The following is an 11,534-nucleotide window of genomic DNA, read 5'->3' as shown; positions in this document are numbered from 1 at the left end:
ACAGACGCCAGGAGCCACAGGACAGGGGCACAGGAGTGCCTATGGCGGGGATGAGACCTGCAGGGTCCCCCAGCTCCTAGGTTAGGGAGGGAAGAGGTGGAGGGCATCAGACACAAGGAGCCTCTTTCTATCTTCTCCCACTGAAAAGGATCAAAGGTTAGAGAGTCTGCTAAAGCCATGGACCCTTTCCCCAGAAAAGATGCACTACAGGTGCATCTGAAGTTAAGCAGAACATTTCTGGAAGTTCCTAGAGGCCCAGCTGTGGCCCCAGAATAAATACTTTCCTTTCCCAACCTTTGAAAGCAGCAGCAGTGAGGCAGGAGCACAAAGCTAGTGACCAATTAGAAAACACACACACACAGGAACATAAAGCAGTTTTAAATTTCACCGCTGCCCAGAGGGAGCTGTGTCTCTTTTGGCAAGTCACTCCACCTCTCTTTAGGCTTTCTTATCCATGGAATAGGACTGTTCATCTCTCAAAATCATCAACTTTGCGGAACTGCTCCACCCTCCAATTGGTCTAAGAACGGAGGGAAGCCACAGGTGCTCCCACCAGCGGCTGCTTGATTTACAGACCCTTCCTGGTGTTCCCTGTAAAATGAGGGTGGCTCAGCCACACCTTGGCCTGGCTGCCCAGTCTGAATAAAGTCCATGGGTCAGACCTAGCGGAGGACTGATGAATCCTATGAAAGCTGGATCCTATGAAAGGCAGGTCTCCCGAGGGTCGGAGGATCAGGGAATGTTGGATTGGTGTGAGGGCCACCTGGGGTGGTCCTGAGTTTTCCAAAAACAGAAGGAACAGAGAATTCCCTGTCGGCACAGTGATTAGGACACTGAACTTTTATTGTTGAGGGTCTGGGTTGGATCCCTGGTAGGGGAGCTAAGATCCTGCAAGCCATGGGGCACAGTCAGAGAGCAACAACAATAACAAACAATAACAGAGGGAGAAAAGCTGGATGACCTCAGGGGCTGCAGCCCTAAGCTTGGTTATGGCTCGTTCCTCCCTGGGGACAGGCTGGCAGCTTCCTTCCTGGTCAGGTGACGGCCTGGCTCCAGGATGGACTTTGGGCCCTGCCGACAGGGGCTGCTGGGAAGTCAGTTTCCTTAGCTGCCCAGAGGGACAGCAAAGAAATGTAGCTGAGCTGAGTAATCGCGAATCCAGAGAGCAGTGTTGCAGGCTAGCCGGTTCCAGCTAGCCCCGAGGGTCTCAGAATCAGGCCTATCAGGCCAGGGGACAAACAGGAAAGCTGGGCTGCCAGTTTAAGGATGGCTGGAGACGGGAGGTGAGAGCGTCTGGGTGTTGGAGTTAGAAGCAGTGAGGGGAATATAGCCCTGACCTCTCCCTACTCCCTTTTCTCTCCTCACCTCCAAATCAGGGGACCTAATCTGTGAGTTGACTCCTGGGGATTGTGGTTCGAGGCGAAGGCTTCACTGAGGAATTATATGAGCCACTGGCAGGATCAACTTCATGGGCATAGTCCACTTGGCCCTGCTCTCTGAAAGGCCCCATGCTTGATCATGTTTTGCTGTTACTTTCTTGAAATCTGTAATAAATGTTGAACAGAGGCCCTGCATTTTCATTTTGCGCTGGGCTCTAAAACTGTGTAACCAGTCTGGCCACCAGGAAAAAAGGAGGTGCTGAAAGAGTGGGTAGGGGGCAAGGGCTGCCCAACTAGTCCTCTCCTGATCACCCCTTCCAAAAGCCAGAGTATGTTTGCCTTCTCTCTCCTCCCTACCAGTCCATCCATATTATCTAACAGGCTGAAGTTCTGTGCATTGCTCTTAAAGCATCAGCCCTGCCGGTATCACTTTTCTTCTGATACGCACCTAGTGCTGAACGGGGCAGAGAGCACCATGAGGACAAGCCCAGTGTGATCCCTGTGCGTGGCCCAGTGATGCACACTGATCCGGAATGGGTGCTCTGGGATTGTGGGCTGAAACCAAAGGAGTGACGATGGTTAGATGGGAAACGGGCCCAGTAAGTACAGTGATCTGCCCCAGGGCCACCACGTGTATGTGTGTGTGGGGGGCGGGGGGGGACGGGTTGTCAGTGATGGCCCAGGTTTGCCACAGCTGAGCCCCTACCCAGGGAGCTAAGGCAAGTTCAAAAGGTCATGCTGCTCACTCTAATCCTTCTACAATATCATAGCGAGTGTTGTTGACGCTACACCAGGGCTGACTAGGCTGAGTAAGGACAAGGAGAAGGCTGTTTTGCCAAGGTCAGGCTGGATGATGAAGACAAATTTTAACCGGGGGGTGGGGGTGGGGGTGGGGGTGGGGGTGGGTGGGTGATCATGATGCCCTTCTGAGTCAAAAGGGAGTCCAGGATCTCCCAGCTGGTCCCTAGGGCAATTTCTAGCTCCTGGGGACCAGGCAGAGACAAGACTTACATTGTCGATCTTAATTCCTCTGCTGATGACCCCCTCCGTGCTCCTGGGCAATCCCTGTCTTCTTCTGGCCTCAGTTTCTCTTCTGTACTATGGGGGTATCACTCCCTGACCTGCCTCCCTCAGAGCCTCTTGTAGGATCAGATCATACAGAAGGGCTCCCTCAGCTACAATAAAGAGCCAGAGGCCTGGAGGAAACGAAGCAGAGCATTTTTGTGATTCTTAAAGGCTTTCTTTTTCTGCCGGCTTCCTCAGTCACACCTGTCACCTGCGGAGGATCTCAAAGCATCTTACAAAGCTGTGAGTTCAAGTCCAAGATCAGTTCTGATCAGTGCTGAGCAACTCAGTGCAAAATCCAGACCCAGACACTAGTGCTCTGGGGACTCACAACCTGGTCCAAGGGTAAACTGAGGCACGGCTCTCCTCATCCTGTCACCCGCCACCCAAGGTGAAGCAGGAGCCCAGGAAGCATGGGTCCCAGCTCCACAATGAGGATTGATGGGGGCTGGGGGAAGGTGTAGTGAGGAAGGGGAAAGAAGGGAAGGGAGACTCCGAGTTGCCAGACTGGAGAAGAAAGCTCAGGTCTCAGGTGGGTCTGAAGTCTGTCTCTAGAGCAAAACCTCCAATACCACCCAGATCCTGGAAAGGATTCTCAGAACCCCCTTACTCCAGAAGGAGGATTCCAGAATCCCCCCATCTTTTTCTGGACCGAACTCAGGACACCAAGTTCTCCTGGGATCCAACCCCAGCATTTTTCTCCCGGCTTTCTCTGAGCACCCCCACCCTAGCTCCAGTAGTTCTCTGCCCGAACCTTGCTGTCTTCAATGGCCCCGCCGGGACGGAACCTCGGTACCGCCCCTCCCACACCCACCCCGCGACCCCGCCCTCTCCGTCCGGGCCAGCCGCCGCGGCTCGGGGGCGCGGGGGACCACCCTCCCCCGGGACCGGACCTCTCCCTCCGCTAGCCCCTGAGCTCCGGGACCCCGGCCGGCGGGCCGGAGGAGGCGGGAGGGGCCGCAGGCAGCGCCGCCCCCGCCCCGTGGCCGCTCCCTCCCGGCCCCGTCCCTCCCGGCCGGCCTCCGCGCCCCGCCCGCCGTCCCGCGGCCCCTCCCGCGCCGCTCCCGCCACCCGCTCGCTCCTCGCCCGCTCTGCCTCCGCCGCCCAAACTTTTCTCCGGGCGCGTCTCGGCGCGGCGGCCGCCTGCCCGCCCGCCCGCCCCCGGCCCATGGGCGCCCCGCCTCAGGGGGCCTGACCCCCGCCGCCAGGTCCGCCCGCCGCGCTATGGCGGCCCGCGCGTCCCCCGCCGCACCTGCGGCCGACGAGCCGGGGGGCCCCGGCGGACCCCCGCGCAGGAAGAAGTCTCGCTCGGGCGCGTCCGGCCTCCGCCGCGCCTTCAGCTGGCTGCGGGGCAAGCGGCGCAAGAAGAAGGCGGCGGGGGCCGAGGGCGCCGAGCCGGCCGCCCCCCGGGCCAAGAAGGCGGACGACAAGGCCAGGAAGGCCAAGGGTAAGGGCCGAGGTAAGGCGGCCGGGCACCTGGGGAGTCGCGGGGCGGCGCCCGGGGTGCGGCCCGAATGGCTCCGTTGGGGGTCCGCAGCGTGTCGGGAGAGTGCTGACTTCCTAGGCGTTGGTGCTGGGGGAGCGAAGAGCCGGGACTTGGTCCGAGCACCCCGACTCTGAGCCACCCCGCCCCCAGATGTCCCAGACTCAACCCAGGCCCGCTCTAGGGGCAGGGGGACCCCCGACTGGGGCAGGGGTCCCCCGGCTTAGACAGGAAGTGCTGGCCGCCCGGCTCTTGGGATGATGAGGCAGTCCCCCCCCTCCCCCAGGCTCACCCAGGTTCTGCCCTCTGCTGCTGAGTCAGGGGGTCAGAGACTTGACTCTGGCTTGGGGCCAATGGGAGAGGCAAGTGGCCTTGCATGTCTGGTGGGGGTTCCTCTGGGTCTGGAAAGTCAACTGCACTCAGAAGGTGTGTCAGCTGTGGAGGTGGATCTGGGTTGCCAGCCCCACACTGGACCCAGCACGGAGCAGTGACATGCTTTATGTTATTAGCAGTATCAGCTTTTCCTACCTAACTACCCTTTACCACTCACCTGGGCCAAGCCGCAAACATCCACCTCCTGGGGTGGTGAGCTCCAGAATTTGAGCCAACAGCCCCTCCCACCACTCCTTCCCCCAGCCCAACGTTGTTCCTGTGTTGGAAGTGTGCTTGCAGAGGGGGGAAACTGAGGCCCAAGTTAATGGAGAGGCTGTACCTGTGACAGCGGTGGGTACCTGAAATACTACAGCTAATTCTCTGCCTGTAGGCTTCCTCTGGCCTGGTGGTTGGGCAGCCTGAGGGCAGGCGTGGCTGACCTGGCCCATGCCTACCGGGTCACTTTCCTTTTGGCCACTTACTTGGTTCTCCCCTCATCTTCCCCTCTGTTTGTGTCTCCTGATTGAGGGGGAGGGCATAAATCTCTGCCAGAGGGTGGGGCTCCCTTGGGGCTGCCATCCTAGGAAGTCTACCTTTCCTGCTGGCAATGCTAGTGCCAGAGGTGAGGAAATGGCGGTGTGTGTAGGCCCATCCCATTCCACCGTGTTTACCCTCCCAGTGTCCTTTAACCACCTCCTCTGGAGGAGAATTAGAAAGAACACTTCCTGGGGTCAGGAAGAGGGTGAAAAGCCTCTTGTGTGATTGCATCCGGCCTGATCTTCCTTTTGGAAATGGGCCCTGCATCCCTGCAACCCAGCCACAAATGGAGGTTGGGTGCTGGGGCTGAGGTCACTGGGCCAGGCCCTGAGGGAAGGTTTGCAAGGGGGATGTTTCCAAGGGCAGCTCCCACGAAGCATGAAACGTGCCCCAGGGCTGTTCCACCAGGATTCAGCCTGGAGTCATCCCGATCTCATTCACAGAGACCTGGGGCAGAACTGGACAAGATGGGTTGTGGTCCCAGTGTCAGGGTTAGAGAATGAAGGCTAATGGTGTGGCCCAGGACAGTGGACCCTTCTCTCCTGGGAGACCAGCCTGGGGCGGGGGTGGGGTGGTGGTGGTGAAGGGGGAGACAGGAAAACTGACTCTGTAGGTCCCTGCTCTGACAGCCTGTTTAGAGGTCACTGGGTCAGTGGCAGACCTCCCCTGGCCTTATGTTTGGTATTGGGTAGCACTGGGCTTTCTGGGCAGCAGGTCGGCCTGATTTGGGCCCACGTGCCTGGGCCAAACCTCCCTGCCCCTGGCTGTTGTTTCCCCAGGTCTGGGGGTGGCCCCAGGTATGTCTGGAGGAAGTCCTGTTCCCTTTTGCTCCAACCTCCTATTATTCCAACTGTTTCTTTGTCACCTGCCTGGCCAAACTTCTTTTCTGTTTATTAAGAGAAATAAATCCGATCTCTCTAATCTCCACTGGCACCGCTGGTCAGGAAGGGGAAGCCCAAAGAAGGCTTAACTCTTTCTGGGGAAAATGTTTAGAATGAAGATTTGGGGAGAGGGGCACACACACAAAATTCCTAGGAGGTCAGGGGCCTTTGCTATGGAGGTCATTCTCTCCCCACTCCCAGGTGCTGAACCAAAGACCCAAAGATAGATGCAGGTCTTGGCTTCCCTGATCTGAGTCCCCTACTATAAATGGGAAAACTGAGCTTGGTATAGTTTCTGAGCCTGTACCTTCCCTGCTCCCCTCACTGCCCTGTCACACACTTAAAAAGGAAAAAGAGGAAGTCTGACATTTATTTATTATTCTGAATGTGCCAGAAGCCCCGTATCCGTAATCTCATTTATACCCATTTGCAGATGAAAAAACTGAGTCTCAGGAACCGTGAGTGATTGATTTACCCACCTGGGATTTTAACTCAAGTTCTGATTCCAGAACTGGTCCTGCTTTCTTAATTTACCCAAAGAGACCAGGGGGTAAGGTTTAAAGATCTCATCCAACCCATTCTACAGATGGGAAGAGGCCCAGAGAAAAGTGAGGGAACTTGGTAGAGTAGGAAGAGTATCAGAGGCAAGCAAATTGATGAGAGTTCACATTCTGGCCCAGCAGTTAGCAAGCTTGGTGACACCAGGCAGGCAGCTTCTCTGTGGTCTCATTACCATTACTCTCTTTGGAACAGAGGGGACCCTCTCATTGGGGTATCCGTCCAGGTAGACCCATATCCTTGATAGGTCTGTGGGCTTTCCAAGATTCTCACAAAAGAGGATGTGAAAATTACATGCAAGGGAAGTCACCATAGAAATGTAAGGGGTCGCTGTTACTGTGTGAGTTTATTCACCTGAGTTGTAAGGACCCAGTCTGGAAGGAATGATTTCTGAGGTTGATAGGACAACTCTGGCCTGAGCCGTGATCTGCTGCTGTCTTGGGCCATGTAACACCATCAGGTTAGTAACCCCTCCAAGCCTCAGTTTCCTTATCTGTAAAATAGAGATGACAAATCCTGGCTTTACAGGGGTGTTTCAAAGATCAAATCAGATAACAGACATGTAAGTGCCTTGTGAACCGTGGAGCGTGGTGCAGATGGCAGGAAGTTGCTGTTGTGATGCTGAGGACTTGAGTATTGGCTGAGTTTATTCTTATTCGTATTTGGAAAACAATTCATTGCTTACACAGAAGGTGGAGTCTTACCTTCCTTCAATGGAGGATGCAGGCACAGAAAACATAAAAAAACAAAACAAGCAGGAATCCATATTTTTCAGAAATATCACCTGGACTCTAGACAAGTATGTGGGGAGGAAGTGTTTCTGGGACAGAGGCCAGGACTGGAGCCCGGGAGATAATCGGGGGAGGCTTCCTGGAGGAGGTGAGCAGGGTGTGGAAGGAAGGCAGGGTGTTGGCTAATTTGAAGGGGAACATGAAGGCTGCTATGTGCCAGACCCTGGCCAAGCATTTTCATGAATGTTTTCCCTGTTGTCCTCAACAACCTGGGAAGTAGTTTATAGGTGAGAAAATAGGCTCAGAGGGTAAAAGTAAGTTGGTCAAGGTCATTCAGCTTCATTCATTTGAAAAAGACGTGCTCAGTCACTCAGTCATGTCCAATTCTTTGTACAACCCTATGGACTGTAGCCTGCTTGTCTTTCTGTCTATGGGACTCTCCAGGCAAGAATACTGGAGTGGGTTACCATTTCCTCCTCCAGGGTGAAAGAGACATATTCCTTACCATATAGTGTCAGACACTGGTCTGCTGCTGCTGCTAAGTCGCTGGTTGTGTCCGACTCTGTGCAACCCCATAGACGGCAGCCCACCAGGCTCCCCTGTCCCTGGGATTCTCCAGGCAAGAACACTGGAGTGGGTTGCCATTTCCTTCTCCAATGCATAAAAGTGAAAAGTGAAAAGTCAGGGTAAGGCAAATACTTGGGACAAGACAGGCATGGTTGTCACTTGCATGGAAGTGATGAACACAGCGTGGCAATGACAGGTGGCCTCCCGAGGCCTCACTGCGCACACGAGATAATATGGTTGGAAGTGTTTCTGACTCTGGTGGGGAGTAACTGTAGAGCTTGGGACCACCTTTGGGGAAAGATGTATGCCAGCCCTCCTGAAGGTTTCTCTCAGGCAGGGGGCAGTGGCTAGGGGCGGGGGTACTGATAGTGAGAATTTAGGAGGTACCCTGCCAGAGACATTACTTTGCCAACAAAGGTCCGTCTAGTCAAAGCTATGGTTTTTCCAGTGGTCATGTATGGATGTGAGAGTTGGACTGTGAAGAAGGCTGAGCGCCGAAGAATTGATGCTTTTGAACTGTGGTATTGGAGAAGACTTTTGAGAGTCCCTTGGACTGCAAGGAGATGCAACCAGTCCATCCTAAAGGAGATCAGCCGTGGGTGTTCTTTGGAAGGAATGATGCTAAAACTGAAACTCCAGTACTTTGGCCACCTCATGCGAAGATTTGACTCATTGGAAAAGACTCTGATGCTGGGAGGGATTGGGGGCAGGAGGAGAAGGGGACGACAGAGGATGAGATGGCTGGATGGCATCACGGACTCGATGGACGTGAATCTGAGTGAACTCCGGGAGATGGTGATGGACAGGGAGGCCTGGCGTGCTGCGATTCATGGGGTCGGAAAGAGTCAGACACTACTGAGCCACTGAACTGAACTGAACTGCCAGGTTCAGCCGATTTGACCCCATGAACTTTGGCCCTCATTCATGGCAAACCATCCTTGGCATGGGGTTATAGAGAGATTCCTGAGTGTGAGTTCTGCTTTGCCAAGTCCTGCCCCACTCTTGGCAAAGACACTCTCTTAATAAAGATGGGGTTTAATGGCTTCCACTGTTAGTGGCCCTTTCTCATGCTAAAATTCTGTGGGTTTGAGAATGGGCTGGAGGAACAAGCTGGAAGGGAGGCTGAGGGTGGGAGCTGTGTTAAGGGAAGGAGAGCCTACCTCTGGTCAGTCGGGTGGATGTGACATCAGGACCCAGTGGCCTGGATGTCATAGGAATGTGGGTGAGGAGAATGCAGGGTGAATGGTGCCGAGTCTTCCTGCTGAGGAAGGGGCCTGTGTGGCTCTAAAGCAAACTGAGGACCCAAAGCCACTTCAGTTAGTGGTCATTTGCCTCTCTGAGGTCTGCGTGATATCTGTTTGCCTGTCGATAAACACATTTCATGCAGTTCCACGTTTGGTGCCATTGCATGCACTGATCCTCACTGAGGATGTGTTCCCTCCCCTTTTCCATCCAGAACTCCTATTCATCCTCAAGACCTGGTCCAGTGTCATCTGCTCTGTGATACTCCTGGGGAAATCACTGCCCCAGACTCTACAGCAGGGTGCTCAAGTGATTTGGAATTGGACAGGATATGCTTTTCTGGCACCTTCTTTTTGGGGAGGGGCATCTCAGCGTCCTCAGCCTGGGGCCTGGACTAATGTCATATGGGCTGGGATGTGTCTGTGGGGGAGTGGCTTCCCCAGAGGAGTCTGATTCTGCCTCTTCCAGACCCCTCTGAAGGGAGGAGCATTGTTTACCTTGGGTCCAGATGGGAGACGGTGCTCGCTAATTTATTTCACAAATACTTCTTAAGTTTTTAATACTAAGTACCTACTGTGGGCTAGACTCTGTCCTGGGGGAAAGAAAGACAAGGTCCCAGTCCTCATGAACTTCTCGATTTGAGGGGGTTGGTAGACTGAGCAAGTAATGAAGGGTCAAGAAGTGTAACTAAGGAAGGGACAGAGAGATCCTAGGGGGGAATCAAAGACGGCTTCCCCAGGTAACATGAACTATAATGGAAGGGTGAGGGGAAGCTGGGGTTGAGGCATTTGCAGAGCTGGAATCAGGCAAGGCTCCTGCAAGGGGTTGGGGCCAGCTGGCTGTCCGGTTCCATGAGCACAGGCATCACCAGACATCACTGTTCTGAACACCCTGAGGGCAGCTGGGCTGACTTGTCTTTTCCCTCTGCCCTGCCCAGCACAGGGCCTGGCCCTAAAAAGTGGCTTCAGGTGATAAGTGGGTGGTCTGATACGGGCCCCCAGAGCATGGGCATCTCCAGATCTGAGGTGCTCAGAGCTGATGGCCTGAGATGTCATGGGGAGCCCTTATGGCACCTACAGATGGGCATCTGAGGCCCAGAGGAGGAAGTGGCTTGCTGAAGGTCATACCGCCAGTCAGTGTTGGAGGCAGAACAGGAGCCCACACCTGCCAGGCTGACCTCAGCTTCCCCACTCCTTTGTTTTGACTTCAGATGGAAAATCCCGTCGCAGAGAGGGGCCTCTACCGGGGTGGGATGAGAGGAGCAGGAAGCGAAGCCAAGAAGGCCTCATTCATCCCCTCCCCTTAGCTCTGACACCTTCAGGGGCTGTTTCAACTGCCTCTCCTCCCTCCTCACGGAGGCCCCAAATCCGCACCCCACCTCCCCTGCCCACCCCCGTGGCACAGGGCCCAGGTTCTCCTGGAAATCCCCCTCAGGCTGGGGGGCCCCCACCACCACTTTCTGCCCCTGAAGCAGGGCTGCCAGCGAGATCTGCTGCTCTGGGGCGGCTACAGCCTGTGGCCAGAAAAATCTCTTAATCTGTTGTCTGCAGAGGGCAGAGGGGGAGCCTCCCTCCACCCACCTGCCCCTTGGAAATTCCCCTTTCCCCAAACCTTCAAAGCTGTCTCAGCTGCTCCTGGTCTGTCACATGCTGAAGAGAACTAATGAGAGGAGGCATTGTGTATTGTTGAGGCTGCAGTGAATGTGCTGGAGTGGGGAAAGCAGGTACACCCCTCTGCCCCATCCGAAGACCCTACCTCCAGCCCCGTGGCTGACTTGGGGAAGGAAGTGGGTGGAAGCAGCTTCCTTGTCCACCTCCCCCCATTACTACACTCCCCAGGACTCTGGGCTTCATCCACTGTCCTGGGGGCCTTCATTAATCAAGCAGGGTCACTCAGCAGGGTGCTCTGTGCTGGCATGAAGAGACAGACAGAGACAGCTCAGCCTGCCAAGGGCTCAAACCCTGAATCTTCTGGCAAAGTGCATGCTTCCCAGGAGGCTGCTGGTGGGGCCTCTTCTAAGTTGGATCTTCTGCCTGCCTACAGACACCCTCCCTTCCAAGTCCCTAGCCAGGCGAGGGTCAAGAGACACTCAAGCTCTGTCTTGTGGTTCCAGGAGTTCTGGTCCATTTGTCTTCCATATCACCTACTTCTTCCCACCAGTCATACCCTAGGCTCTCCCAGGCACCTGGCTCATTGGTAGTACTCTTCTTCCCTGTGCCCAGGAGCAAAGCACAGCCTTTGCAGTGGAAGGATATAAGACTGGGAAAATGCCTTAGCCTTTTCCGCCTGTGCCTCTTCACCTCCACCAGCACTTAAGGTGCCATCACCATCACCTCCGCCAGTTTCTGTTTAGCACGTGGGGCACACCAGACACGATCTGAGCCTGGGGCTACTAAGAGGAGTGAGAGGATCACTGTCCTTGAGAAACTTGTTTTCTGGTTGGACAGGCAGATGCCAAAGGAAACTGTTGCCTTGAAACAAGTGCTGGTATGGGTGTGATCAGTACTGTGTCAGTAGAGGGGAGCCCCGAGAACTGGGCTGCACAAGGAAGGGGGCAAGAAGACATGGAGAAGGACACTGGCTAGCAGGGCCCTGGAGACAGGCAGAGGTGGAAGAGGAAGGAGCATGTGTGAGGCCTGGAGGTGTGCAGTGGGGAGCCACAAGCAGTTCTGTGTCCTGGGGCCCTGAGAATGAGAGGGGTGTGGTCAGAGATGAGGCT

At 55.1% G+C, this 11,534-nt stretch overlaps 1 protein-coding gene across 2 annotated transcripts in view; it reads left to right on the top strand.

Annotated features, from left to right (window-relative positions):
- The first annotated feature begins 3,381 nt into the window (after positions 1-3,381).
- NHSL3 (NHS like 3) overlaps positions 3,382-11,534 on the top strand; it is a 28,838-nt gene continuing 20,685 nt past the window's right edge. Inside the window, exon 1 of one of the 2 annotated variants that reach the window (XM_069578636.1) lies at positions 3,382-3,903. In XM_069578636.1, coding sequence (XP_069434737.1) covers positions 3,669-3,903 — 235 coding nt within the window. In that variant the 5' untranslated portion in view covers positions 3,382-3,668. The remainder of the gene's footprint in view (positions 3,904-11,534) is intronic. The other variant, XM_069578633.1, reaches the window with a different exon arrangement.

The sequence above is a fragment of the Ovis canadensis genome, chromosome 2, assembly GCF_042477335.2.
Source record: "Ovis canadensis isolate MfBH-ARS-UI-01 breed Bighorn chromosome 2, ARS-UI_OviCan_v2, whole genome shotgun sequence".
NCBI classification, from domain to species: domain Eukaryota; kingdom Metazoa; phylum Chordata; class Mammalia; order Artiodactyla; family Bovidae; genus Ovis; species Ovis canadensis.
This window is presented reverse-complemented; position numbering and strand designations above follow the sequence as displayed.